We start from the raw sequence: 22,002 nt of genomic DNA, 5'->3' as shown, positions 1-22,002 counted from the left end.
TCTTTCCTCCTGGCAGCAAAGTAGGAAAACCATGAATTTGGAAGTCTTCGAGATCACTTTTTCCTCTACAAAATGATGCTTATGCGCAAAATGGAGTTTTTTTGTCGATTTTGACATGTCGATATTCTTATTGCTCATTACATTCCAGAAAAAAATGCTGCAACAACCTTTCCTTGATCGAAACCTAGAACAGGCTAAAGAAAAAATCCCAAAAGAGTATCCTGCAACAAGTTTTCATGCAGACCAGAATAGGGCACCACCTGAATCACAGTAGGACGACAAAGGGTTTCAGCAGAAGGTAAACTGACGCCGCTCCGGGGCTTGCATTTCAACAAAATGATTGTCCCTCTCTGGACCCTTTCTGCTTCTCTTTTTATGGTACATACCATCATTTAAAGAAAAAAAGAATTATAGTTACACCTGAAACCAAAGAAAAATCCCAGAAAACCGGACAGACCAGCATACTCCGCTTGCCACCAAGTAATACATCAAAAGTTTGAGAGAGAGAACCTTGAAATTGTGAAAGAAGAATGGAAAGCAGTGCTTCAGACCATTCTTGAGACATTTTTACCTATCTCAACTGGATAAGAATTAAACAATTCTCTATATTTACAACAGCCTCTAAACCGCATCTACCCGCTAAAGGGCGGCTGGCTGAGGGGTTAGTTACTAGCCAGATCCCACCACTGGCCACAGTTCCAGAAGGGTTTAAAATAAACTTAAGAGGAGAGAACACACTTCAGCTCTCTTCAAACAAAACTAGCCCATCTGGAAAATGCCCCCAACAGTACAGTGGATCTTAACATTGACTGACAATATTACAACAAGAACCATTCCATACCTGTCGAGGGAACCACCACCTTGGCCAAAATAATAAATGTGGGTCAAAAAATATTTCAACTGTCGTCATCCACAGGCCCAATATATGTCAAATCTGTTCTTCTCACTCTAACAGCCCCTCTAAGCCAACTGTTGGCCTTGAGATTCATGTGGTCACCACTCACCCCAATATTACTGTTACTGGACATGGGCACACACCCTGTTCCATCTTCCAGCAGTAGCCATGGGTCAACCTCCAGCTCTGGGTCCTGAGGAGCGACTGGCTTGCCTTTGGCAGAAGATATACTAGCAAGAACCCGAGAAGGCATAGGTAGGCCTCTTTGAGGCAAGCTTGAGCCAACTTGATGGGACCCAATTACCAGAACAGCAGACTGAAGCGGAGTTAGGGCTGCAATGGTCACTGTAGGTGGTTGACAGAGAATGGAGAAAGGTAAAGGAGAAGGAAGCAAAGGCATAGCAGCCTGTAGTCGCTGCCGAACAGCTGCAGGCAATTGCATTCGATCCAACTCAGCCTGTACAAACATAAAAACGAAAGATCATGATGCAGCTTTTTGCCAGTATATAAACAGCAAAGGATATCCTGGATAAATCCAATTGGAAAAATGTCAGTATCACGTTGTCATTTAAATAAAGCCACACCTTCCCAGCAGGTGTTGAGCTTTATGGAAATCCAGCCTCCACATTTGTAAGTTCTAAAGGAGTAGGACAGAACTGATAAGTTCAACAATTGAGAAGTCCATATACAAGCTGCTGTAGGAGAATGCATAAGCATAACCTGGACAAGCTCACCATTCAGGCCATTCTAACTACCCAATTCACCACTTGATAACATTTTTTCTCAATTACGATAAGATGAAATTTAGATTTCATTAGGAGAGAGAAAGCACAATATGAGAGTACAATGCCAGCGGCAATCAAGAAAAGAAAAAAACACAGCCATCATGAATATTATAACATAAACCATTACAGTTGCCAAACAAAAGTTTTTAAGCATATTTTGCAGAAGAATGGAACATACTTTAGGGAATGAATTGCCCTCTTCCTGCTTAAAACCTGGAGCTTTAACGAAAATAGTGGATGACCCGACCAGGGAATAACCGAACTAGCAGACCCAAACTACCTAAACATCAAACTAAGTCAACCTTAATCCTCCAAAGTGTAATCGTAGAAAATTTGAATATTTCTTTATTTTTTTCATTTTGAGGACAAGCACAATTAGAATTTTTCACCCTCCATTTTTGGAATTGAAGGAAAAACAACAATTGCAGATTAAAGCAATACTCAGTAACTTGTAAGAGCACTACATTTTCACAAAAGTATGGCTACAGAGGCCATTTGTCACTAAAACAGAAAAAAATAAAATGCAGAAGAAAGATAGAAACAAGCAAATTCTATGATACAGCACCCATATTGACAACCAAGTATCATATAACTTTCATGTATCCACATTGTAGCCATAACTTTCTTTTTAATTTATTTCATATCAAAAGAAAAACAAATGATCACTACATTTTGCCATTCTTAATTTAGCCACAAAGACTGACAGATTTTCTTCAGAAGGATGAGTAATCTCACCTGTAGGTTTTCTGCTGCCTCACGATCAAATACAGAAAAATCTCGGGGAGACTTGACACTCAATCTGGAGGCAGACCTGGAGGGCTTCAGCCAACTTGGCTTGCAAGTGCTAAGCAATCCATGCAAGACACATAGAAGCCTGTCGAAAAGGCTGTCACCAGTGAGGTCGACTGATGCAGGCCCTGATGTTTCAATTGATGACTCTGTTTCCTTCTCCTTCTTGAATGGGTAGTTTTGTCTTGGTATAGGAAAGAAAGAAAAATCGGCATCCTCATACACCACTCTGCTTCCAAGAAGACGAAGTAAAACAGTGGCAAGCAAGTGCCTCATATTCCGAACAGACGGTTCCCTGAAAAACCCAAGTTAGATGGATTCCATCCCACCAGAAAGAAAAGAACATTTTGGCCAACATTAGAATGTGAATATACCTATCTGCACAGATAAAAGGGAGCAATCTCAATAAGAACTGCAGCCTCAACCACATGGAAGCTCGCAGTGCCGCTGCAGTGGGTGGTGCTGAATCAGCCACTCCGGTGGATCGCCTACCCAACCCTGGGCTTCCCCCACGCAAACCACCTTTCCTTGAGGTCCCTTTGTTTGAGCCACCTTCAGCACTTGAAGAAACTGAACCACCCTGCTTAGTTGCACCCCTTGTAAGCCCACTTATCTGCTGCTCAATAGTGTTCATTTGTTTGATCAGATCACTAGCAAAGGTACTGCGAGAGTCACTTGAGCTCCGATCTATGCAAGGAAGAACCAATTGCGCAAGAGCCCTCTCAGTAACAAACTGCTCACTGGAATTGAATCCCTCAAAATCCAGCAGATGAAGGGATCTTCCAGGCTTCTTCAGGTCGATTCCCTCCTCAACAACTTCCCCCTCTTCAAGAGAACTGGCTTCCAACTTCTTCTTTTCACCTCTATTTGCAGTAAGGTCCACAGAACTTGACCAGCCCCATGGCTTCCAAAACTGTACTCTAGTTGAAAGACCTCTCAGCTGAGCAACATTAACAAGTCTTTGCCTGATAGACTTCCTTCCCAATAGAACATCATTACCAGCCAAGAACCACTTAGCATGCAACAACAACGATTCCTCCATTGACCTCCCAAGCAGATGAACAACTTCTGAGTAAAGTGGGGCTGCATCAGGTCTAACAAGTAACCTTGTCAGAACAATTTCAGTGAAATTGTTCTCATTCTCAGAAAGGGTAAAGTTTTCTGAATTAGGAGATAATGATCGTATTGCTTCCACCAAAGAAATATTATGAGTCTCAATCTTTTCGATTAGTACTTGCTCATTCAAGAGGAGCCTCAGCTCAACCCACTGCCAATGAAATTTTGCCGGCTGCAATGTATCCAGAACTTGTACTAGTTGATCCAAAAGCTTTGTCTCATTTTCAGGATAAATCTTTGTATCCCCATGGCCACCAATCCAAGACCCATCATCTTGTGTGAGCACAGATTGGGGCATTCTACAATCCAATATAGCATTTAGGAACAATCGTGCCCTTGACGGAACAAATGCCATTGTTTTTGAGTGTTTGTCAGGGTTATGCAATTCTAACATTGCTGCAAACTCCGAATCAGAGACATCTGTAGCAATCATTTCATAGAAAGCTTGAGTGTCTCGTAAGAGAAGGTCTCGAAACGGTTGGTGTCTGATAGCTTCATTAATGGCCAATAAGAGAGACTGATGTATTTGAATGTCTTCACGAGGAGCAATATTACTATTGAGAATGTAGGGCCGCCAAATCACCATACCAAATATTGAATAAGCAGGCAGTAGGACTAAATTAAGCGGAAGCATTCTCTGCATCCTACAAAGAGCCAAAGCATAGGGCTCACCAAGGAGCTCCACCACTAAACCCTCTGAAACCATTCTCACGTTCCCAAGTAGGAGCCTAAACCAGTGCAGATAAATCTCAACCGTATTCTCCACTTTATAAGCACCCAAAGAACGAGAGACCCCATTAGACGTGGACCTGCCACCCCTTATGAACTGCAGAACATCCAAGCCTTCCTTTAATTTAAAGCAAGTAACCATTCTTTCCAGGCTTATGACACCATGAACAATAACACCAACAACAAGTGCTGATACTGCTGCAGCAGCTTTTGTTGCCCTAGAAAGAAAAATTTTAGTAGAATTGTTCAAATTTTCATTCGAGAGACCTGAACTGGAATCATGAGTTTCAGGAGAGAGCTGGAACTGGGCCCGAGCTTGATGCTTTCCAGGGGAAAATGCAGCCGATATGCCAGAGAATGCCTCTCCAGCAAGTGCTATCTCAAATATACGACACAGACGCCCCCCAAGAGCTTCTTTCAGCAAAAACAGGCAGGTTATATGGATATGTATAATTCGCCTCACACAATTCAATGAGGTTGCACTAGATGCTAAACTCGGTGGGTAGTTTGAGGTTCCAGTGAAATCTGGCATTTTAGCAATGGCAGGTCCCACATTACCCATAATTGCAGAGATAGCAGCAGCTACGACTGAGGGATCTGGTTCTTGAGCAGCACCACCATTCTGCCTGATGCAATCAACTAAGTTCAACACAATTTGCTGGGCAATTTGATATCCATCATCAGACTTGTCCATTGCCGAACCTTTTGCAGAAGAAGGTGCCGCAAAAAATTTCCTCTCCTTGCCATAAAAATAGTGCACAGCTTCCTCAATGTGTCTCTGAACAATTTCTTTCATAGTGGGCCCAGCCCTTGATATTCTGCTACTAATCTTTTGACGAAAATAATCATCCACATCTTCCACACCAGTTGGGATGCTTATTGGTAAAAATCCCAACTCATTATCAAGGGGCCGCCCAAGCTCAAGTTCAGCAAGAAGTCTCTGATCACATGTAACTTTAAAACTCTTTTCCCATTTGATTACACTAGCCACACTACCATATTTCTTCAATAAATATCTAGCATAAATAAAGGCTACAGAATTAGAAGCCCGTCCATTTGATGCCATAACTGCCTCAGCTCTGCGCATCACTGCAGAAAGTGCTTCTGGAAGCAGATCAGCAGCTATAAGTATATTCTCGTACCTGAAGCAGACTGGTGGTTAGAAAAAATAAGATATGCTGAGATATAGGTTCCAGCACAGATAGTGACAAGCAGATGATCATCGAGACATAAACAACTGCATTGTGGCGAGTTATAGCAGAAAAATATTACCCTGGGATTAAGTGTTTTCTATTTTACTCCAAGAATGGTAATAATAGCTTTGCAGAATTTCAAAGAGCAGTACAAGTCAGTCATTCTGTCATTATAAGGGGGCCCACTCCTAAGATTTTATTCTTGTAAGCATTACTTTAAAAGAATAAAACTTTCACCCTTTTCAAAAAGAGAGAGAGAAAGAGAGAGAAATACAAGTAGAAAAACAAGAAAACGAGTGATGCTGACAATAACTGGAAGGTAAAATCTTTCTCCACAATTCTGACACCTGGCAGGCTTCAGGTTGTTCAGTTCAAGACAAACTCAAAGATCAATTTCAGAATACAGTCAAACCAGCCATAGACATCAGCATTATTACTATCCACATTCTACACTTCTGCATACACCCAATTTTGTCAATTTTTTTTTTTTTGGAGAAGGGGGAGGAGGGGGTAGGGGGACTGACGGGTGACCTATTGATCAGCAGTCTACACTAGTTGGACACTCGACCAAGATTTCAGAAAAAGGATTTAAAGAATTAAATAAATATTTATTTATATAAAGACAGTATCCTTAATTGCTACAGATCTTAAAAGGGCAGACTAATTAAACCATAGACATATTGGCAGTATCACAATCCACATTCAACATCTACCATACACTTCTGTTTAAACCATTTCTTTTTTTATGGAAAAGAACCGATGACCTCTTGATCAGCAGTCTACACTTGTGCAAGGAGACTCATCTCAGATGCCAGAAAATGGATTTACAGAAGTAAATAAAAAATTATTAATACAAATGCAGTACCCTTAATTGCTCCAGATCTTAAAAAGGCAGATTAACAAAGCCTTTCACTAGGTTTGTATTCCTTTCTCTGTTTTTCAATATACACACATTTCATAAAAAAACAAAGCCTTTCACTCTCAACAATAATCAAGAAAAGACATAAGGAAGTATTAGACAAGGTTAAAGAAACTTTCATGTGGATAATTTAACCATGCTCTGAGCAACTCATGGGTTTAATATAATTTTTATTACAATGGCAAACTGGACTATAAAGGTTAACCATCCACACTCAATGATGCAAGCACCATCATTTTTTCCTGAGAAAGACCATTATGGTCAAATAACCAATAAGAAGAACAATCATAATATTTTTTGTAATATAAAATATATTGTCACCAATAAAACCACAAATATTAAGCTGAGCTTGAAGCACTTCTTAATTGGGGGGAGTATTTCCAAGAAGCTCATATCTGATCATGGGAGATTGAAGGTGTGCCCATGTTGTGGCAGACTGCAGCAAAACAAGTGGGATCTTTCAAGGAGGCTGTGCACGTTTGAAGAGATTTGCCAAATGTATGATCGTATGCTGTCCCCATACTCCACTAAGCTAATTATTAGCTGATAGGTTAGCTAGAAATGAGGTTGACCTCCGATTACTTGATTTACATGGCCCTCCCACTTTCTGTTAATAGTTTGTCTACTATGAGCATGCTGATAAAGTAAGCCCTCTCTAATATTCTTTGTTTTGTTTATGGTAGAACTTCCATCAGTCAAGAGCAGCAAGAAACAAAAAAAAAAAAAACCAAAAATAGAAGAAAAGGAGAAACGATATAAAAAAACATAGATTCACTAAAGTGGGTCAAATGAATACTAGTTAAGGCTTTGATACCCTCATTATCTAGAAAATCCAAAAAAGTTTGCTCTATGTCAGTCCCGTCATTGGCCTATTGAAAGAGCCAACCAAATGAGGACACCATTTTAGATGAGAGATAAGGGTAAAATCTACCTCATCTAACTGCTTAGCTCTTAAATAGATTTTCAAACAAACAAGTAGCCAGAGAAAATATATTAACCAACTGATAGGCAATAAAGAAACTACACATAAAACAGAAATGATACCTTGAACCAGAATGATTTGTAGAGAAAGGAATACATACAACTGAAGAGAAGAAAGTTAAAGATAAAACATTAGGAATGTACGATCATGAAAGGGACAGTAGATTACCTTCGAATAGATGACAGCAAAAACGATTCCCCGACTTCACAGAGATGACCTTCTGTACTCTTTGGCAGTAACAAAAGGTTCCTCCCACCATGGACTGTGGAACTATGACTTATCAGGGCCTTTGGCAGAAGCCACAAAAGAAACCTTACTGCAGACAGTAAGTCGGAAGAAACATCTAACATATACAATATTGAACTCAATTCCTCTTCACCAAGTTTCCACCGTTCACTACTTTTCTCTTCAAGTGGTGGAGAAAAAGGCCCACCACACTGTCCCAACTTAAAAGATGATTTTTCCCCTCCGTCTACAAGTTGCTTAATTGAAGTTATCAACCAGAGTATAATTGATCTCTTTTCAAGCAATCGCAGCTGTTTTAAGGCTTTTCCAATTGAAACAGCATCATGGGCCATTCTGGTCCCATCCATTAACTTAGACACATCCCCTTCCGTGCCAGATCGATGATGGGGACAACTTATTTTGTTATCACATACATGGCTTGTAGAAGCCCCTTGGCTACCCTCTATCCTAGCAGCTGCTAACTGAGCTAGACTTTGAGTCTTGCGCACAATTTTTTGTCTTCCTCTTGATGAATGTTTGCTTGACTTTGGCTGTTCCACCTTCAATGAAAAGTCCAAAATTTTAGCAGGGCTCTTCCTCACCCACCAAGTATCTTCATCATCAGACATATTTGGAGAAAATGGTTGCAAGTGAGAGCTCTTCTCATCACTCAATTTTTGTCTCTTTGCTCTTTTACACTCTTCACATCCAGGGGTTCCTTCCTGCATACCAACAGACCCAATAGGCCTCTTCATTGCATTCCCCTGAAACATGTCAAGTTGTGAACCTAACACTACAGAAGTTGCATTTGGAAGATGCAATAGCACCGAAATAGCTGTCTTAAGCTCAGCCACTTGGACCTTTGCTTTGCCATGTTTACCAGACAAGGGAAAATCCTTTTGCCTCACCATAGTGGAGCTGTTATTGCTGCCCCCTAAATGATCCAATTTACCATTTTGAATTTCATGAAGCACAAGCTGCCTTTCATGTGAATATATACGGATTGCATCATCTAATAGTGGACCCTCAACACGTTTTGATTCTCTCAAAGCATCATGCATATAGGACCCAGGCAGCTGTTTAAGAATCCGATGGTGCCTTTTCCGTCTTTCCAAATCTGCCAGAGTATCATTCCTGTCCACAATACCGCTAATTATCAGCTGCCTCACATAGGCCTGAGGATAAAATATGCCAAAACGAATAAGCTCCACTACAAGCATCTGAAGCCGCTTAAAGCCTTGACCCTTTGAAACTTCATGCTGATCCAGCCAACAAACCACTATATCATGCAGTGGTCCTGGGCTTTGAAGAACATCCGACAAATCCATGCTTTCATCTGAACCTTTCAGATTATTTCTAACAAAAGATGAAACATTCTCTGCAGATGTCCCACCAGAGAAAGTATCATTTGGTGAAGCACCCTTCACAGTATCAGAGGGTCTTAATACAGCACTGCCTTTGTCATGCTGTAAGGTCTGCATGTCTTCCATTTTCAGCTTCAAAAGCAGAACTGCTACATAAACTTCAGAAAAGTCCTTTCTGCCAGTGAATTTCACATCAAGAGAAAGTGGACCACGACAATCCCTGAAATCGCAAGTAGCCCATTCACAAAGAAGGAAAACAGAACATATCACTGAATGGTTGACAGCCCCTATCCACTTCAAAGATGATCGAAGACATGGGCTGACCTCTGCAATCCAACCCTCTTCAATTCCTTCGTCACAAAAGTTCTCAAAAAGACAGTTATAAGCACCTCGAATATCTCCTTGAATCAACGCCTTATCTAAGGTCTGTACAACTTTAGCCACACCACACCCTTGAAGGCCTGGACTCACAGCCATGGCAAGGTTAGAAGCTCGCTTCTGAACAGAGGATGCAACATGATTAAAACACGACTGGTGCTTGTTAATGGATTCTATGAACGAATACTGAACCTTATTTACATCTTTTGCTATAACATTTCTACGGGCATCAATAAATATACAGGATGGGAGAGGAAAGCAGTCCAAGGCAACAAAAGTATCAGGGACAGCTAACATCAAATACCGGATCATCTCACACAAGGAAGAGAAAATGTAGTGTCTAGAAGGATTATCTGGTAGCTCTGAACCAGATGGAGATAAATCACGTATGAAACGAACAGCAACCTCAACAAGCATCCGAACATAGGTCTGTGAGAGAGAGATGCTCTCTATCATGTTAAATACAATCGGCAAAAGAAACTGGAAAGCCTCATGTGATTCCTTATCCTGAAAGCACACACTGGACAATTAAGACCTTATAAACAATTCTCACAAATCAGATACTTAACTACAGATGATGCATACACATTAATGCAACACAGGTTCCATGTACTGGAGGTTTTAGTTCCAAAAGGAAACAATCAGGTTTGGCTGACATGAGCAACATCACAAGTGCCAGCTAGAAAGCATGCCATGGTCTCTTGTACCAACATATCAGAAGAGTAGCAACAACATGGGTGAATAATTGTCCAAAATATGTGCAGCTAAAACTTCAATCATCTGAACAACAAGCTTTTAACTATTTATACACAATCTATTGTTAACCATTCAACTCTTCTGCCAAGAAATTGAATCTAAATAGCTCTGATTACCACTAGTAGAGGCCCACCATGCAATCTTTGGAAATTCCCATAAAACAAACAATAATACAGCAACCTTGCAGCAGACAGCTCAATTATCATGTAAAGCCATTGTTGGGTACATCATCAAGATTAGAGGGGCTTTGTGTTATAATTCTTTTTCCCACCAATACATACATTTCTCATCATTTTCAAAGAACAAAAAAATGATAGACAAACAATAAATTACTAATAATTTATCAAACAATGGTAGTCCCTGGCATTGGCTTGTCCACAGATATAACCTCCATATGCACAAACATGCCAATTAAAGGCCTTCTAATGTGAACATCATATTTAAAATTTTTGAGCCCGAGCATTCACCTGCCATTGCCGACTAATGTGCATCATACTGACTAGAACAAAAAGAAAGAAAGAAACTAAGGGCCATCTCAGAAAATCATTAACCTGTAATTGATTAAGGACCCACTCAATGATAGCAGAAGAAAGAAGAAGCCCTTCAGCGTGGTGCCATTGTACAATGTGCACCATATAGCACCATTTGAACTGCAGAGCAGGCTCCTCACCATTAGGTGTTGTTGGCATCAAATCACCTTTTTGTTGTACTGAACTAGCCAGTAGTGTTTGAGGTGAATGATCCCTACCATGTAGATTTGAATGAGAAACATCTTTAGAAAACAATTCATCCCATAGAATCTGCAGGTACTCAATAACATCTTTTGTCCAGAGCTCAGTGCGGACTAGTTGTGTTTTATCTGGAGACCCTGAAGAAACACCAGCAGAAGCAGGCCGGACCTACAAAAAAAAAAAAAATTTAAAGAAAAGAAGAAGAAAGAATATAGTTGGAGCTATATTAATGAACCCAGTAGATAAAAACACATAACTATGCACATGCATAATAATAATATGACAACAAGAACACGAACGATGGCCGGTTATTTTTTAAAGAGACTAACCTGATTGAGATAAGTGATTTTGATAAACCAAGTTGCTCTCAGCAATGGGACATTATGCCTAATAAGAACTTCAAATAGAGATTTCCTCCGATATCCATGAGGGACATGGTCTGCCAATGAGCGCAGACGCTTATGTTGCTGTGAGAGACTCTGGTCAAAATTTACAAACAAATCAGGTTTAAAGGCAATCAAAATGTATGTAACTGGGGATAATCTATAAAGACATCCAATAAACATACAGGAAAAAGATTCACCTTCGAGTCAACAAATAAGTAAACAATAATATAAAAATCAAGAATGAAGACATACACCATTAGCTGGAAAAGGACTCAAACGCAATGGAACAGACAAAACTTTCTAGCTTTTTTTTTTCTTTTATGAGCCTTTCTAGACACTTTATATGAAGAAGAAAGAAGTGAGCTTTTATATGAAGAAGAAAGAAGTGAGCTCAAGGATAGACCTCAATCCATTTCTTCCTAAAATCTTCACTGCATGGTCTTTGTTCGGGGAAGATACCGGGTTTGAGTAGCAGCTGTCCAGAGAGTGGCACTCCATATACTTGACCGGCCTAAAACACGAAAATAAAAGTTTAAGCTTCCATCACCAAATGACATTTTGGCCCCAAGTAAGGAGGGACACAGATATGCTGATACATGAACTATAAGAAGTAACACCATGGTTGAAAGCAAAATGTCAGTTGTAATACCTTGCGCTTTTGAACACGAGATTCATTGATGGCCCTGTGACGTTTCCGAATTGCCTAAAATGCACCAGTTGAAAAATAAAGTACTGCTTTTTAAGTTTTCACTTGACTTACAAAATGAAAATGAACTGCAACTATTATATCAAAACCACAAATAATATCATGAATTGCCTACATATTAGCACGAATATCTAAGTAGCAAGCAGCTTTTTCTTTAAAAAATAAAAAAGAAAATGCTTGACGACTGAATATCCAAGATAATAAGTGTTTAACAGAGCCTTGCATTCATCATGAAAAGAAAGTTTCAGAGGAGAAATTATTCTTTTTTCTAAACGATAAGGGATGGTCCCAATAAAAGAAAAAAATATGAAGGAGGCACCAAAGGGTAAAATCCAATCAAGAAAGAAAATATGAATCAAAGGGGAATAAAAATAATCTCCAACAACCGGTATCAGCCAAATGATTGGCCCCAAGCAGGACATGACTCTATGTGTCAGGAGCACAATCAAGAAACATTATGGATAACACCAAAAAACCTAGAGGGAAACCAAGGGGAAAGCACATGACCAGCTGCCCAGCTCATAACCAAGGATGATTCGCTCTCCATCCTCAGCAAACTGAATGGTGAATTTCAAACATAAGCATGACAACAAGGAGAAGGCCCAGAACTCAGCTTTCATCAAGCCCACAAGCCCAAAATGGACAGAATAAACCAGAATCACTCTTCCATCACCATAACTACTGACACCAAAAAGGCCCATCAAAATAAACCAGAATCACTCTTCCATCACCATATCTACTGACACCAAAAAGGCCCATCAAAATTTTCAAAAATAATCCATTGTAAAAACTAGAATAGAAAAGGCCACCTCCATTGTAATGACCATAAGATAAAACTGAACCAGATTATTCGTCACATGCACTGAAAATTAAACCAAGCTCAACAGGAATTTCCCTCTTAAAAAAGTTGACACAGCTTCTACGAATTTCAAACAAAGGTCACCATCAATTACATGTTTATCAAATATGAAAAGGACAAGTCTCTGGTAAATCTTCTTCACACAAGGAAATAAGATAGCCAAAAATACACCCTAATCATTGTCCAGTTTTCCTATATCAAGGCCCATACGTAGAAGATATACCATTCAGTTACATCCGATGATGAGAATATCATCACAGTAAGCTATCTACTTTCTCATTGATTCACGGCACATCAATGATTCCCTGGCCTCAATGATGAGAAAATCTTTCTGCCTGGGATCAACTATGTAACCAGGTCTTCTTGCATCTCTCCCTTTTTTGACAAGGAAGTCACTTGACTATTATCTTTTCATCTTACATTCTCAAAGCCTCTGTTGAAAGACCAACTCATTGTACCCCCCAACACTCCCCCCCACAAAAAAATAAAATAAAATAAAATATTATAAATTCACTCTTACATCGAGTTGGCACCTTGTGCTTTAATAATTTTTTACTTTTCCAACTTCTAATAAAGGAAAATCTGACCCTGAACAAATTCCTGGCCAACCTGTTTCCATCCTAGACTTTAGTAAACATGGATGTCCATCTTCTTCCCAAACTTAAAGATGAAACCCAATCACACATCCGCAATCACGTAGATTAACAAAAAAGGTTTCATGTCGATCCAATCCAAAAAAGAAAAGCCACTAGCAAATTTTCCAAACTAACCATCTTTCCTTTTCTATTTTATTCTACTTAATATCATCTCTGTTTCTGACAAACCAACCCCTACAATCTCCACTTTCCCATTATTTAAGTAAAGAGATGCCATTCATGTCTTTAGACCAGCCAAGTATATAAGATCCTTAAATACCTTGAGGCCATTACCAGGAAAGATCACAAGCACAGTAGCAAGATATTTGAAAAGCAGCAGAAGACCTAAAACTAGGCATATAATCCACGTCTCACAGGCAAGATATGGAACATACAACATGGAATCAACAGCATTTTGCACCTATTCTCTAGATATTGCAGAGTCCAACATGCCTGCATCCTAAATTTGTTTATTTAGATTTCATTTTCTTTAGAAATAAAAAGCCGTCCATGAAAGTTAGGAGACCTATACATCTTATTCTTATTCTGTAACTGCAGAATAAAACGTTGTAGCAAGAATTACCGTTTTCTTCACGAGTAGACTTCAGGGCCAAGCCAAGCGAGAGCCAAAACAACATTGTGGCAGGAGAGGTAAGATTGATATCATGTGCTATGCATCGGCTTTTCTTACTTAATAATGATGCATGAATTATTTGATGGGAAATAGAGAGTTCTTAAAAAAGTAAGTAACGAACCACCATGATGTGCATTAGGCAGATTGGATGGGAACTTGCAGTGAAACACAATTTCAACTCAGTTAATTAAGAAAGAACATGTTTAAATCCAGATGCCACAGTGATAGGGGAACCAGGATTCATAATAGTGTTTCTATACAGACTGGGGGAACATACTTAACCAATAAAGAAAAAATAAATACAAGTATACATAAACATAGATAAAATATGCCATCTAAAATATGATAAAAAAAAGTATGATCTCAATATGTTAAAAAAATTACCTCTCGGCATTTTAGGTTAACTGGCTTAGTAATCGATGAAGCCTGAGACAGTATAATCTCTCTAGATTCCTATGACTCAAAAAGCAAACAACAATCAGAAAGAAACAGTAGTAAGTAAAGTGCACAATAAAAGGAAACAATTCCCAACATGTCAAAAAAACACTGTCATACAGAAGAGAATGAGAGGAAAATATGATTAAGAGGGAAGTAACTTAATTTTGAAAATATAGTAAATTGATTCAAAATATATGGCAAGTCATTCCTGTCAAAATTGTATTTCAAATAAAGTAAAGCTTGCAAAATTCAAAGATCTGACTTTCTCGATAATTAATAAGATTCACTTGCATCCTAAACAATTGACAGAAGTGACCCCAACCACATATAACTTCAGAAAGTATTCAAGAGATATAAAATGCCTTAACTTCAAAGACAAATAACGCCGAGAAGATTCAACAAGATCTTCTATACACTCTGCTTCAAAAAAACACTAACTCAAACAGCAACTGGCACCTAAATATAAATGATGGCGAAAGTCGAGAGCAGACCTCGATTCCCTCAACTGTCTCCCTGTATCCAGTTTGCAGATATTCCCTGGTTAATGTCTCCTCAAGACAGTTTGGAGTTTGTGGGTAGAAGTCAGGAGGTCCCAATCTAAGGCGGCAAAAATTAAACATAAATAAAGGCTAATACCATCAGAAATGGAAATTTTTATCCTCTTAAATAAACATGAATTAAACCAGCAATCTATAAACAGCTCAACAGTTCTTATATTCATCACAGAACTAAGACTTGAAGAAAAGAGTACTATGTGCACGACAGGAGAAACAACAAACAGCATTTCTTGTTCCAGAAAACCATCAATTATGAAACTACCACAAACATAAATTACCTAGAATTTAAAGGTTCTTTATCACACTTGAGCTTATATGGAATCAGCTGCAACTGACGCCTGCAAAGCACAAAATAATTCTGAAATTAGTATCTAAAAGGAAAATACACCTTGGATAAACTGAAAAAAAAAAAGACTCCAAATGAAGCTAAATTTTTCACAAAAAATCATCACAAAGTACTACACAAAAACAATGAAAAAGAAATACATCTACAGGAGTAGCGTTCCACAACAAATTACTTTATCTTCATTCAGAATATCAACTTGTCAGATGAAAAGTACATGTGCAACACAATCAAAACTTTGCTACTCATAACAGGCACTACCAAGGAACCGGTCTTCGTATCTTCTGACTCCAAAGTGGTGATAGGTTGGTGTGAGAACGCATCCTCTCCTCCGTGGAGGCATTGGGATACATTTAAAGAAATTTTAGATATTACCTCAATTGTTCTTTGTATTTGATCTCACATTCTGAGATCCGCAAATTCGGCGGCTGATGTGCTTGCCAGGGAGGGAGCCAACCTACAATCACTGGTTGTATGGGACATGCTCCCTCAAATTTTTTTAATTCTCTTTTGTTTTATTAATACATCTTCTTCAAAAAAAAAAAAAAAAAAACAGGCACTACCAAGGAAAAAAGTTGGCATTATTACAGAAATAGGGACAAAACACCTTAAATACTGAGGCCCATATCCATCAAACAGGCAAGCCATGAAAATTTAACTTTCAAGATATTTTTGTTTTTTGGAAAGATTATCTTTCAGGATCTCGCCAGCTTGTCTGAGAAAAAGCTTCTCTGAGAGTTTTGGCATATGACAACTAGGAATTTCTTTTCGATAACTCCTCAATTCAAGATACACAAACAATTCAAAAAAAAAAAAAACAGTTCAAAACAATAATAATAATGCCTTTCAAAATAATAATAGTAATAATAATAAGTGAAGAAACTAAAATTTCGCTTTTTATATAGTTGGTAACAAATATTTTCAGGTTAACCCGAAAAGTTCTCTCCAACTATCTATCTGCAAGTTCATAAAAAAAAAAAAAAAACTATCTGCAAGTTTCACTTTGAGCTGTCTGTAGGATAGACCAAGATCATGATGTTTTTCCTTAAAGTCAAAAGAGTTCATCCAAAATAACTCAAACTATGATCTGATTCTAAATAGATCTAGGTTTTTGTCTCCAGTAAGATTTGGCAATTAAATGTTTGAAATCAAACCTCCAAAGGCTAATGAATAATTAACATCCAATTGCACCAGATATATAAAAAAAAATAGATACCACCTAACTTATTCTCACAATAAACCATCTGTATTTTCAGAAAAAAATAATAAAATTATTGTTGATTGCATACCAATTCAATGTCACCAACATGCTGTTGAAACTGATAATTAATGCACTATAAATCAAGTTAGAAATCAATTACAGAAATCCAATGACTACAGAAGTTATCTCCAAATCACAAGAAGAAACATCCTCGATCATGATGACAGATACTTGTACATAACTCAAAATTGTTTACAAAGCATAAGAAGCATGATAGAGCAATTTTTTTTCTGAGAAGAAACTCAAAAAACTGAAAATATGTAGCTCTAAACTCATGAAAAACCGAATTACTGTTGCAAAAGAAAAAAATGTACCATAGGGAACTTATTAATACAAGCATTCCATAGTTTTATTAGGTAGAGTCACTAACAGATCCTCCAATAACCTTCAATTTAAAAAGGAAGAAGACGTGGATTAAAGAAAAACCAAATTTTGAAAATCAAAGTGCTTAGATTGGAAAGAAGAGGAAAATGCAGAAATAGAGCATATTCTAACAAGAAAAGAAAGTCAGTACCTTGAGTTCAAAGAGAAATTTGATGATGGGAAAGAAGAGTCAGATCTAGCAGTATCCCTAGCAGATGGCCCACCAACTGCACTATTACTAACTCCACCACTGCAGCTGGCAGCAGAATACCTTTGCATTTCTCCACACAATCAACGGCATACTGCCTTCAGCATCAACACTAACAGAAACAACACAAATTGTACTTCATTGCAGAATGACACTGTTGATGACCATGCATACTGAAATGGCTCACCACAGTAATCAAAAATGGCTTTTCTGATATTCAATGTTACAAAGTACAAACATGAAACACCTATATCCAGAAATATGTATTCAGTGTTCCACCACAGAAGTGCAGCAATGCTGTTTTCTGAACTTCAATAGATGGTGATCCTTCACCCCAGAAAGTCACAAACATAGGAGTCGGATTCAATGACAAAATGGAACTGGACAAGATGACCTATAACTTATGCCTGACCTGAAATAGAAGAATTGGTGTGATCAAACCAAGTTGTTCACGTCCCTTGAACCATTCATAGTCTTCGCTAACTTGAGCATCCAAATTTATTCTCAAAAATTCAAATAAATTAGCAAATGTTACTAAACAGTATAATCTAAAACTAAAAGAGAATAGTAAAATAATCGTTAGCAGTTCCAACTAAAACTACTATGAAGTATGAAGCCAAAATGCAAACAAAATCCTTGGCAAGTAAGTACCAAGCATATCACGACAAATGAAAATTTCGACATTGAATCGTCTCCCTGATAAAAATAAACAAAAAATAATAATAATAACACGCAGACAATGTAAATGAGTAAGTAAAAAACGAATAAAATCGATTCAAATGCAAGAAAGAAGGAAAGTGTAGTCTTGAAAAGCAACTGAAGATCATTTTTTAACTCCCTCATCAAAACCACCCATTTTCAATCACAATTAATCAAATAAGCGCAATCCTACTGCTGCGATCCGGCCAGTAGCCAAAAAAGGCACCCAAATCCAAAAAAAAAAAAAGTCCATTAACTTTTCAAATACGACAAACAGAATATTCGAACTCAACTCCACGTCTACACCGAATCAAACCACGAGAACTGATCAAAACCGCCAAAGCCAAAACAAACAAAACTCCAGAATCGATTCTCCAGCAAATCTACACCCTCACACCCATAATTCTCACTGAAGAAGTCCAATTCCAAAAGTACCCTCACTTACAGCATCAGCAATGCCACGAAAACCAACTTACAACCTCACCCCTCCCCTTCCACCGTGAACAACTAGGGTTTCGGCCGGCTTTAATACCCAACGAATCAACACCAACTAGGGTTTAAAAACTCGGGACGAATCCACAAACCCTAAATACGGATTCAAGATTTAATACACTGAGGGAGCAGAAACCCATACCTCAAGAACGAGAGAGAAAGGAATCGCGTCGCCGATAGAGAGAGAGAGAACGAGGCTGAGCATTGACTCTTGCTTTGCTGATGATATTATTACCCCTCGAGTAAGCTTCCGCTGCGAAAAAACAGAGGGAAAAGTGGGATCAGCTATAAATATATAAGCAAAGTTTTACCAAACTGCCCCTCATTTAGATTTTTGGATTAAGGAGTGTTGGGAAACTATACGGATCGGAGAAGAAACTACCAAAATGCCATTTTTAGAGGGCTTTTTGAAAGGGTTCAAGCCTGCAATTAAGTGGATCATTAGAGGAGGTAGTAAGTGCCCAAGAGGGTGTAAGGTGTGGGAAGATGGCTAGGTGGATCAATGTCCTAGTAGTGGATCATACCGTTAAAATCAATTATTACTTAGTGGGAACTTAATTTAACAGTTATTAGTGAGTAAATCAGTGATGTTTAGGGTTTAGGGTTGATTGGCAATTCGATCATCGATAGTTATCAATTAAGAAAGATCGAATCTTTGATTATTTTGATAGTTAATCTCACAATTGGTAGCAATACAATTAATTAAATACGGTGCAAGTATTTGCCACACAAACCCCGTCTTTAAAGGGATGTATTGAAGTTGGCATGATTTTCTTTATAGCAGTTTCTTCCATCTGTCCAATTGTACACGTTTCAAACAGCCTTTCTTACTCCCACATTACCAGTCAATATATCTTCTTCATGACCATATACCAGTATACTGACCTATCTGCAACTTGTCATCGAAAATGTACTATGAACAAAAGGTTCGTTTCGAGCACAGGTATTCCCGCATTGAAGGTTGTTAAGAAGTTGCTGCCTGTACACCTTTGTAGGTAGGGTTTTGGGCACTGTAGACATTAGACATGACGCTAAGATGAATGGTATTTTAGCATTCTTCTTAGCTGAATACCATTTTTTGTATTGATTTATTTCATTAAGAGGAAGTTCCACATTGTAAAAGATTAATATATTCTTTTTTTGTTCATTTCAATTTCTTTGGCTCGCATTGTTATTTGTAGACAATGATCTGTTTATCAGGGAGAGTTTTGAGAATTTAAAGTGAATTATTGCAGATTGATGGGAACTTAGGATGATTTGATACAGAACTTACAAAGGCCCTCCTCCCCAAAACACTATTTGATTCGATTCACTATACAAGGCAAATGATGATTTCTACATAAAGAGGGGGAGAGGTTAAATAAGTTTGAATCTAAATGCTTCAAATGAATAAATTTGGAAACACATGGTTGATTGTGTTGCACATATACGCACTAAAGAGCTAATCAGAAAAAATTCTTAATAACTCATTTTAAAGAAAGCTCAAAGGTGTTGGGACTAATTCTTGATTTACCTTTCTACTTTCATGTAGAAGAAATTCAAATGAAAAAAGAACAACGCTTTATTTGAATAATCTTTCTTTTAGGTTATTAATAAAGTTGTATATGTATTTATTTATTATTTTTATTCAATTTGATTACTATATTAAACTTCATATTTAAGTCTCTGGTAAATAAAATATAATTAAAATATGCATTTGATTAATTAATTACTTTTAGTTTTATCAAAATATATTATTAATTAATACCATGTAGAAAATCTATCTTATGTTATTAATATAATACTTTTTTATTCATTAATCATATTTATTTTTTATTTACTCTATTGTATTAGTGATTTAATAGTGGAAATTAAAATATTGTTAACACAAACACTTGGTTTAATTAACTTATTTTTATAATTAATAAAATCAATGGTTTTAAATTTCGAAGATGAAGATGAAGATGAACTTGTCCACACTAACACCCTATTTCGAAGATTTCAAAGATGAACTTGTCCACACTAACACCCATTTCGAAGATGAAGATCGTGTAGATGCATGAGATAAAGACGAAGATGAAGATCAAATTTTTATTTTGTTAACTAACCCCCCATAGAAATTTTGATCTACAATCAAACAAAGAGAGTAAGGGAGAGGTTTGTGTGATTCATGTTGATAAAGGGAATGGTGTTCCTCTCTCTACCAACAAAAAAGGGAGGGGAAGAGGAAGGCAAGCAACCTCCTACCCTTAAACCATCTATTCAAAATAGAGAGCCCTATAGGAGAGGGGGCTCTACCTTGGGAAGGCCTCTGCTTGCCCATGGAGGGGTCAAGCAAAGGTCCTCTTCCACCACAACCCATTTGTTATTGGAATACAAAGGTCAGGATGAGAGGGGCTTTGCCTAACCTTTCCCTTCTTTCCATGAGAGGGACTCCATTTGATTATACTCAATTTCGAATAATATCTAACTCCAAAAGCTTATTTTATATTTTTATATCATATACAATTTAAAAGTTTATTTATTAGTACAAAATGATACCATATGACCACCAACTTCTATCATCTAGTAACATCAAAGGATGACGATATAATATAAACCAAGGTTATTAAAATTAACTTATTCAGGTAGTCATATTTAGTCATATCCGATTCAATCGGTTTTGGCCCTTAGTTGACTAGAGATAACATGATATGACATAATATATCTTTATTATTTGAAGTTCACCTTCAATCTCCATCATACAAGAGGCTAGGCCAAAACTTCTACATGGCAAAGAGGAGGACAGGGACCTTGACATCTAAAGAAATCAGTGTTGGCCCAATTGGCTTCTCAAGAGAGGGGAGGGGGGTAAGTTGAGCACAAAATAAAAATTGAAACTCCTATGGTGCAATCAAAAGCAAATAAATGGATAAAATGGAAGCACATGCATACAACCACAAAGAGGCAAATATTTCTTTTTATAGATGTTCCCCTAGTGGTAATCACCACCCAAGAACCCCTCATTTGAAATTTTTTGACTATCTTACTCTAGTAACGAAAAATACAAAAATATTTTGGCTCTCTTTAAGCCAAATGTAATCCCCAGTCACATTATCTCGATATCTCCCTAAGAGATTCAATACAAACTAGATTCAGACTCTAGTAGGTACTCTATTTCTGGATTCAAAACTCTATATTACCAATTCTTCAAACTTTGAAGGTACTAGAAGACCTATTGTAAAGAAAGTGAAAAGAGAAAAGAGAAAAATGAAACTTACAACTTTTTTTAGAGAGATAGTCTTCTCCTAGTAGATTCAAACTTCCAAATCTTTAAGCATGTGAAATAAAGTGCATGAATCTTGATGGATCTATCAATGCCAAGAATGTGGAGAAAAATGGAAAGACTTAGGCAGATTTGGAGTTTTTTTCTTTAAAAAGGTAGAATCATAATTTTAAGCAAGAAGTATTTTTCCAAAGATGTAGTATGCCGATATAAGCTCATTAAATGCTCTTTTACGAGTTTGGGAGTGTATTTATAAGTTTATCGACCAAAGTACTCATTTTTTTACTGTTTTTATAAAGTTTTAAAAAGTGTTGA

At 37.6% G+C, this 22,002-nt stretch overlaps 1 protein-coding gene across 4 annotated transcripts; it reads right to left on the bottom strand.

Annotated features, from left to right (window-relative positions):
- Window positions 1–43: 43 nt before the first annotated feature.
- On the bottom strand, window positions 44–18,684 carry LOC137939194 (mediator of RNA polymerase II transcription subunit 12-like). Of its 4 annotated transcripts, none has more exons than XM_068784412.1 (13): window positions 18,586–18,684; window positions 17,196–17,664; window positions 15,356–15,415; window positions 15,012–15,117; window positions 14,467–14,535; window positions 11,898–11,951; window positions 11,652–11,759; window positions 11,192–11,341; window positions 10,683–11,030; window positions 7,577–9,882; window positions 2,844–5,456; window positions 2,416–2,764; window positions 44–1,352 (listed from the first exon to the last, which is right to left on the bottom strand). In XM_068784412.1, exons 2-13 carry the CDS (start codon window positions 17,321–17,323, stop codon window positions 897–899), a joined length of 6,747 nt encoding a protein of 2,248 aa, XP_068640513.1. In that variant the 5' UTR covers window positions 17,324–17,664; window positions 18,586–18,684; the 3' UTR covers window positions 44–896. The 4 variants fall into 4 exon arrangements, with proteins under 4 accessions (XP_068640513.1, XP_068640514.1, XP_068640516.1 ...); XM_068784413.1 differs by lacking the exon at window positions 18,586–18,684 and adding an exon at window positions 17,665–17,841 and having other exon boundaries at window positions 17,196–17,364; XM_068784414.1 differs by lacking the exons at window positions 44–1,352; window positions 18,586–18,684 and adding an exon at window positions 1,811–1,960 and having other exon boundaries at window positions 17,196–17,841.
- Window positions 18,685–22,002: the final 3,318 nt, after the last annotated feature.

The sequence above is a fragment of the Aristolochia californica genome, unplaced genomic scaffold (assembly GCF_029961685.1).
Source record: "Aristolochia californica isolate CCGP_79_NKW_82.1479 unplaced genomic scaffold, dmAriCali1.0.hap1 SCAF_8, whole genome shotgun sequence".
Lineage (NCBI taxonomy): Eukaryota > Viridiplantae > Streptophyta > Magnoliopsida > Piperales > Aristolochiaceae > Aristolochia > Aristolochia californica.
Note: the sequence above shows the minus strand (reverse complement) of the source record. Positions and strands in the feature narration are given on the sequence as shown.